General features: G+C 43.4%; 1 protein-coding gene across 4 annotated transcripts in view; it reads left to right on the top strand.

Moving 5' to 3' along the window:
- The first annotated feature begins 1,491 nt into the window (after positions 1-1,491).
- Positions 1,492-8,081, top strand: part of tafa5l (TAFA chemokine like family member 5, like) — a 45,170-nt gene continuing 38,580 nt past the window's right edge. The window contains exons 1-2 of one of the 4 annotated variants that reach the window (XM_085145321.1): positions 1,502-1,879; positions 2,385-2,799. In XM_085145321.1, the coding sequence (XP_085001447.1) occupies positions 2,703-2,799 (97 nt within the window). In that variant the 5' untranslated portion in view covers positions 1,502-1,879; positions 2,385-2,702. Of the gene's footprint in view, positions 2,800-8,081 lie in introns of all 4 variants that reach the window. The other 3 variants (XM_085145320.1, XR_014871452.1, XM_085145318.1) reach the window with 3 other exon arrangements.

The raw sequence follows: 8,081 nt of genomic DNA, 5'->3' as shown, positions 1-8,081 counted from the left end.
ATTCATAATAGCAGTATAAAGAACAGTTGCAGGCATATTAGCAGCAAAACAGAGAAGAATGCCGCTAAAAGTCCCTCTTTGTGTAGATTGTTGGAGTGCTGTTATTGATATAATCAGCATGACTAAATACTGGGTGGTTTAAATCATGATCCACATTTTCAAATTATGAAACTGATCATATATTTTGTATGCGACTTTAGCATTCAACTTAACTAATAAACAGGCTTGTCAGCTAAACAAAGAAGAGAAGAAGAATAAAGCAGTATGCAGTGGAAATAATCAAGAACATCAAAACCATAATTAACTACAGCACTTCAGTTACTAAGTATATTATCACTTATATCACACGCACATCCTCTTGAAGCAGTCACAGCTTCGACATCTTTCATATTTTTCTTAAGCACAGCGTGTCGAAAGTGCATATATATTACTACTATGTTATTACTTCATCATTCTTACTATTATTACTTCACACATTCCCAAATTCAGTACGGAAAAACCGTCTGTATCTCATTGGTAAAAATGAAAATAAATATGATGGGTGAAAATAAACTGGCAGAAACCCTGTCAGTTACAGTTATGGCTTATGATTAATTACACTGGAACCCCTGCTGAGACGTCACTCAGACAGACGGAAACGTAGTTCTTAACTCTGAGAGCTGGATGAGCCTCACTGCATACAAGAGAAGAAAATACATTTCACTTCAGCAGTCGGCCCGGGCTTGTAGCTCTTCCACCGGCCAAGTAAAGTAAGCCGCTGCAACTGGTTTGACTAGTGCAGAAAAGTTCAGATGGAAAATCCGCAAAGAATCCTTTTAATATAACAAATGCGTAGTCTTAGAATTGTGAGGTCCTGTCATTTTTCATCTATTACGGCGCTGACGTGACAGGCATCGGCCCGGGCCAATACGTCATGATAAAAGCCATTGAATGAAAGGCTGATAGCACAGCAGCACACAAGGGGAACTTCTTCATCTGCTAATAAAGTGCACATTCACTGGTCATGGAATCTGGTGAGTGCGTGTGTGTGTATGGAAGGTGAGTTATGGTAATGGTCCTCGAATGGCAAGGGAGTCTTAAATGGTGCTCTTTCAGAAGATAAACTGGCATCTGCAGGAGTTTAACTCTCTCTCCCTCTCTCTCTCCTATGCACGCATACATCTATACAGACCTGCCTCTGTGTGTGCACGCTTGAGACTTGTGAGATATGATATTAGACAGTATATAATAGTGCCATAAAGAGCTCTGAGGCAACGCACATGTTATAACACGGTCCTCTCAAGAAGCAGACCTGTCACATTTTCCCGGAATGCCAGTGTGCTAAATGTTAACCATAGTCCCCAGACAATGAGGCCCTCAAGGGCGTTTTCCACCTCCAAAAAGGGGCATAAGCACACGGAGAAAAGTAAGTATCAGAATGTGCTAAGCTGGGACCGCTCTGTTTCTCCCCGTGGGCTCATACTGGTCTTCTTTTGCTGTGTATAAACAAGCAACATCATCATCTACAGTTTTCAATTTATAGCCGGGGGACCGCAAAGTTTTTTCACACTTTGAGGAAGGAATTAGGACATCTTTTGCGCGTGAGAGAACGCGCGCGCACGCGAGGGAGGGAGAGAGAGAGCATTTGAAAACGTCGTAAGTGAAGGGAAGTCAGGGTGCAGCAGCAGCACTGTTTCTGCCATAGAGTGAAAGGAGGAAACCTCCTCTTCGGCGTCGCCTGCATGCAAATGCACCCGACCGGGGTAGAATAAGGCTGGTTCACCACGCTCAGGTGGAACCGCACCATTGACTTGGCGTGGAGCGGTGCTTATCCTCGAACTTAAAGCAGCAAGACACCGTCGCTCAGAATCTTCCAGATCGCATCCAAAGGCTCATACAGGTGACAAGTGTGCCCAACTTCACCGCACCGGCCGTGCTGACGCGCACAGTGCGTTTGTCCAGAGGCTGCTCGCTGCGTGAGACCCCGCCGCTCCTCTTCTGACATTTCGCAGCGCTGCCGTGCACATGCAGACTGTGCGTGTGTGGCAGCGTGACGCATTTGCGCCTTTAGATTTGATTTATTTATGTTTTAAGAGTCTGGAGTGTCGCGTTTTCGGACAAGTTTGGGTATCGATCGGAATGATCGTCATGTCCGCATGGGATAACTTGCGCGTCTCTCTGTAGAGTGTCACAGAACTCGGCTCGGTGCTGAAGTTGGTTGGGAATAATAATAACAGTACGTAGCGCAGAGGACGAAAGAGGACGAAACGGCTGAATTTATTGCCAGCATCGTCATCTCCGTGTAAGGAATCAAAACTGCGCGGGGGGGGACTGCTGCTCTTTCCTCCTCTTCATCTGCACACTTCCAGCTTTTTCTTTTCTTTCCCCCCTCTTTTCTCTTGCAGAATCATCAAAGTGAATTCCAGCTCCTGAAAGCACAGCTGCGTAAACTTGGCCAGATCTGGTGACATTGTAGCCTGTGTGTGTCTGTGTGGGTTTGTGTGTGTGTGATGAGCAGCCTGGATGGATATGCGGCTCACCGAGGGAATTTGAAAAGCAAAGGGGGATTACTATCGGTCCCTCTTGTGTTATAACCTCAAAATGGATGCCCACGTCAGGCTTTGGAGATGCAACTGGATTAGCCACTCTTCCGCTGATCTGCTTGACATCTGAGCGGCACAAGTGTTCAAAGTTTGGATAATCTCAAAGGCTGACGGTGTAGAATGCAGTCTGGAGTGAAGACGCTCTCCGCAGGTGGAGGTGCGTCACTCTGCTGCCTACTGCTCCTCTGGCTCATCTACTCCCATCTGCTCAGAGAGGGTAAGGGCACTTACAGCTATTTATTACTTTGCCAACAGCAGCAAGGTCTCTGAGGGCTTTTTATTGGGATGCAGCTGCACATGGTGTGGTCAGATCCTGTCATTCTGGGGGAAAATTCCTATTACGCCCAATTAAACAGCCTCTGTGCTCATCAGAAGTCAAATTACGGTGACCTTGTTGAACCTCTTTGCAGCCTGATTTGGCATCTCAGTAATAATATTCCCAGTCAGTGTATAATGATGTTATTTTGCACAGTTTCATCATGTCTGATAGCACTATTATGTACCTAGGAGCTTTAGACCACCATTTCCAAAACACTTTTTAAGAATCTGAAATGCATTAAGAATAGTTATAACCTTCAACCCAAACAACCCTGATTTTTTTTTCTATTTTGATGCTGGACCAAAAATCAGGCTGTTTGCTGCCATGTGGGATAGTAATTTGACGAATCTATAACTGAGCCTTAGATAAAAAAACATCAGAAAGCCTTCAGCTATTGTTTTTCCACTTAGGTTAAAGCCTTTATATCCTTCCAAGCCATGTTTCATCTTGAATAATGCATCCACTGGTGCAATTACACCTTCACCCTGACACAGAATAGAAAGCAAAAGGATGTTTCCCTGCACTTCATTGGCTGCTGTCCATGACACAACATTTCAGATTCCACCGCTGTCAGAAACAGAGAACAGGCTTTAAGTACTGGAACTTGTTGGGAGATGCTGAACACTAAGTTTGCAGATTAGATCTTTTAATCAAGCATTGGCCGGCAGCATAATTACCACTGTGGAGGAGGGATAGTGCCTACATCAATGTCTTTGGCAGCTTGCCGGGAACAAAAGTAGACACTGATGTGAAAAATGAACTGCCTGCGCGTTGAAATGTGCTCCCTTTGCCTCTAATTTGCAGTGTTTTCTCCCCAAAAACACTGCTGTCACCAGCCTCTAATTCCCACCCCTCTCAAGCCTGTGCATATTATCCAAGGAGCCACAGCTACCCTCCTGTTCCCCACAGCCATTTATTATTGACTCGTTTTCATCTGAAAGTGATCTCATTAGCACATGATTGTACAAATTACTCGATCAATCTCTTGTGAACTTTGTTGCCCTTCATATATTCCCAGGGTAAGTGAGATCTCCCGTGCATGACCTGGTAGTTAAAACCTCTGGATATGATTTTTGGGGTAGACAGTCTCTCTGTTTGTTGCTGACTGTTTTTAGAATAAAATGTGTCATATATATATATATATGACACACACACATATATATATTTTAAATGCAGACATGTAATCATCAAAACCAAGCCATTTGAAATTGGCTGCACTGACCAGTTACTGCACTCATAGAAGCAGCTCTGATTTTTTTAGCATTACAGTCTAAAAATATAACAAGATTCATTTTGCAGTATTTCTTTTAGCATTTATAGCTAAGCATCACTGTTAGAGTCAAAGCATTGTTCACTTTCCATGAAAAGCTCAGCCAGTATGGCCCCTGAGGGCCTGAGAGCCACACTGTGTGCCGGTGAACTGGCGAGCAGGACTAACTTAAAGTTAGAGGCTGTGCTGCCTCCACCGTCTTCATAGCCCATCTGTCATGGCGACCAGGACAGGAAATCAAAGCCTAGCAGCTCTGTCCATGCACGCCATTGGGCCACCGTCGGTCACAATAAATGGCCTGTCGGCTGCTCTCAACGTTGCCAGTTTATTCAACAATAATTTGGAATTGTCTGGGATTTTCGTACTTGGGCCACATTCCGGTTCAGTGGTGCAGCCAGGGAGCAGCGGTGACACATCTCTGCTTTGTCACCCACAAACCTCGGAGTTAGCATGAAAAGGGAGGGTAGAGTGCTGCATTTTTACCCACATTTATTCGCTGGAGGTGAAGGGATAGTTGGCCTTTGTTCTAACTCATCTGACAGAATTCTGTTGCCATGGCAGTAAATCATTAATTTGAAATAATTTGCTCAGATGAGACTTCTTAAATCTTTATTCATCTTTGATGCAACAGCAAAATCATTTCTGTGTTTCTCAGCTGCTCTTTCCATAGATTACTTATCAGCATGTGTAGTGTGGTATCTTTTCTTTGGATTTCCCATTAAGGATGTTTAAGCTGTCATAATTTCTCATTTTACCACAGATGATTATGTGAAACGGTTGTAGTAGCTAACCAATTTAGCAGCTCTCGCCTTCATTTTCATTCATCTTTTTGGCCTCTTTATATGCACTGTTTGGGTTTTCAAGCATTCGAATCTTCCTGAGACTAGTCTGATTTCAAATAGTGGTGGGTGACTGCCTTCATCTATAAAGCTCTGATGACAGCACTCAACACTGCTCAGCAGACAAACTTAGCAGCAAGTTGGTGAAGAAAGTTGAACCTCTGTTTTTCTCAGTAGAAGATGGAACTCTAAAAAGGGTTGAAAGCAGAGCCCTTGAGTAAGGCAGTCCAGTCACCGGGGGTTCTGAATTCGGGGTAAACAGTTCCTGCAAGTGCTTAGTGGGCAGTTGGAATGTGCGCTTAAAACATACAGCCTTGTTTTTGTTCAACTACCTTTTAAAAAGACATCTCAGACTTCTGTGCTGCTATATCTCTATGGTGCAGCTAGCATAAGTTGCTAACCCCCGTTGCTAAACTTTTGCGAGTCTCCATGATCCGCCATTGCTGTAAAAAAAAAAATGGTGAAGAAAGATAACGTGACTCTTCCATTCAACAGCTCTGGTTGAGAGGAGACTCCAAATTCATTTTAACGTTTGCTAGATATTTCAATGAGCAATTGTTTGTTTAAAGAAAAAAATTCATAACATATGATATATGCTGTTGCTCCCAAGTGGCTAAAAAGTCAATGATCGCTACTTTAAGTATCTGCTGGTTAACGGATCTAAACCTGTTGAACATTGAATGTGACTCTGAAAACAGAAACATATGATGTAAAGCAAAATATATTTAATACAAGAGAAGGTGGACAACCCAAATAAATGAAACCACAGGGTAATTTCCTGATCTTGGTGTTCTGTTTTGTACAGAAAGTGCTTCTCTATACAGCGCATGTGACGTGTCATGATTAACGTGTCATTTTGGTTTGTTTGAATAATCCAGTGAGTGCAACAATCTATCCTGTCACCCTGCTCTGCTATCGACGCGGCTGACAGCACATTTATGAGCCACGTCTGTGGCCCGTGTCACTACATTTTGATGTGACTCACCGAGACTGTACAGAGAACAGGCTCATGCGGTTCAAGTATCGAAACCAGACCGATTTTACTCCTGATGAATTATTCTGTATCCTATCATGGTCATTTCCCCCCGATGTATATGAGAAAGCAAATCTTCATGGTGCACCAGAGAGATAAAATTCAAAATCTTTGGTTGGTATTCTCTTTTAACTCAGAGAGCAGGGCCTACCCATCCAAGCATTAAACTAATCAGAGTACTGGAGAATTACTGACTTTTTGAAGTGAAAAGAATGATTTCCATTCCAGTCTTCTTCAAGGCGGCATTAAGCATGCAAAGGGAGACCTACTTTGATTATGACCTTGGCTGTAAATTGTAAGCAAATCACTGAGACCTGCTTATATAGGCGGTGGCGCTTTAAAAGTATGAGCATCTTTATGGAACAAAATGAAAAGAATTTTTACAGCTAAATCAATTTGGCAGTGCACAAAGCTCATATTTCATAACTCCCCGAATATAAATTCTTTCTAGCCGTCAGCTTTGACCTCCCTTGTGGTTGACTGTAGCGCACTACTCGGTGTATTTCTGCATTGTTATTTTCTCTGCGGAAATCTCTGGGCTTGAAACTGCTCCATCATTGGCAGAGTGGTGTAAATGATTTGAGTTATGTTCCTTCGGACTTCTGTCCCTTTCTATTTTCTGCCTGATGCCGTGATCATATTTTCTGAGAGGGAATGTGCTTGAGTGTTAAAGCTCACACAATCTCGCATTACTGTACAGTACTTATGGGGTCGTAATAGTCCTCTGATGTTCACCATTTTCTCTGTGTTTGCAGTAAAGAAGGAGGGCATCATGGAACGCTATCTGGGGGGGAATTTGAAATGAGTCACCGTGGCTTTATACAGTCATCTCTGCGCTACATTCAGCAGAGCTACTGTTTGCATTTGCAAGGCATATTGTACATTCGCTCTCCATGCCTCTAGCCTGTTTTCATCCACAGCAAATTGTTTGAGCGCACTCTATATTGTAATATTCTGCAGCTGTGCTGTGCGACAGCAAAAGAAATGCATTCAAAGCCATCTCAGTCATGTGAACCGTACCACAGGACAGCCCTGAAATACACTGTGAGTCCTAGCAGGGGATGGATGTAAGGGGAATGTTTTCTATTTTAAAGCTGCCCTTGGCAATGTCACACAAAGGTTGCAGACAAACTGTACAAAAAAATGAACTTGGGGATCTTGAAGTTTCTTCTAATATGATGTTAGCAGACTACACAGCATGCTTTTGCTTTCTAGTGAGAAAGGAGACAATCTAAAGCTACTAAGCCCCGCTTTCCCCAAGGGAGTGCCATCCTACGGCGGCTACGGGAAGTTTCAATTTGTCATTCCCTGTGGGTGGAGTAGTGTTCACACCTGACACGGGAATTAAATTTGAGCAAATAGAGCCCATTTCTGGTGTCTCAGTTGGCAGGGCGGCAGTGCCTTTCAGTGGTTGCTTGTGATTGCCTGAAAATCACACTTGATGCAGCTTAAAAAATTCTGTCATTCGAATGCGGAGCTCAGCATTCGAATATGAGCAGCTTCTCAAGAGAGAACAACAAGGAGCAGACTGACTGAGGGCTAGCACACTGCAGAGAAATGTTCTTTATCTAATAACATAATTCATCCCACCCCAAATGCTCCAACAACTCCCTACCATCACACCCGATTCCTTTTGCACTGTTTTATTTGAAATTGCATAGTTACCATTACAGGTCCTCTAACATCAGCAGGGAGTTGTTCACTTGTATAATTATCAATCGGACTAACATAGAGTATTCAAATAGCATGTGAAATTAAGTGGTGGTAAGCCAATTAATATAAAGCACATGTTATGCTCCACTGCTCTGCTGCCCTGCTTGTTTAGCAGCAGAAGATCATGGCGATGTCAGGAAGCATATAGCACGGGGTCAGTCAAACATCTGCCCCTCTCACCTGGTGTCCTATTACATGCTACCTACTGCGCTGCACGCGTCAAGTGCTGTTAAGGTAATGAGATGGACTTGGCTGTGGCTGCCTTGACTACCATATGCACAGTCAAATAAGCTGGCTGTTTGATGTCATCCTGAGTTGTTAATAG

Source organism: Neolamprologus multifasciatus, chromosome 20 (genome assembly GCF_963576455.1).
Source record: "Neolamprologus multifasciatus chromosome 20, fNeoMul1.2, whole genome shotgun sequence".
Lineage (NCBI taxonomy): Eukaryota > Metazoa > Chordata > Actinopteri > Cichliformes > Cichlidae > Neolamprologus > Neolamprologus multifasciatus.
The sequence above is the reverse complement of the archived record's forward strand: the minus strand, read 5'-3'. Positions and strand labels throughout refer to the sequence as shown.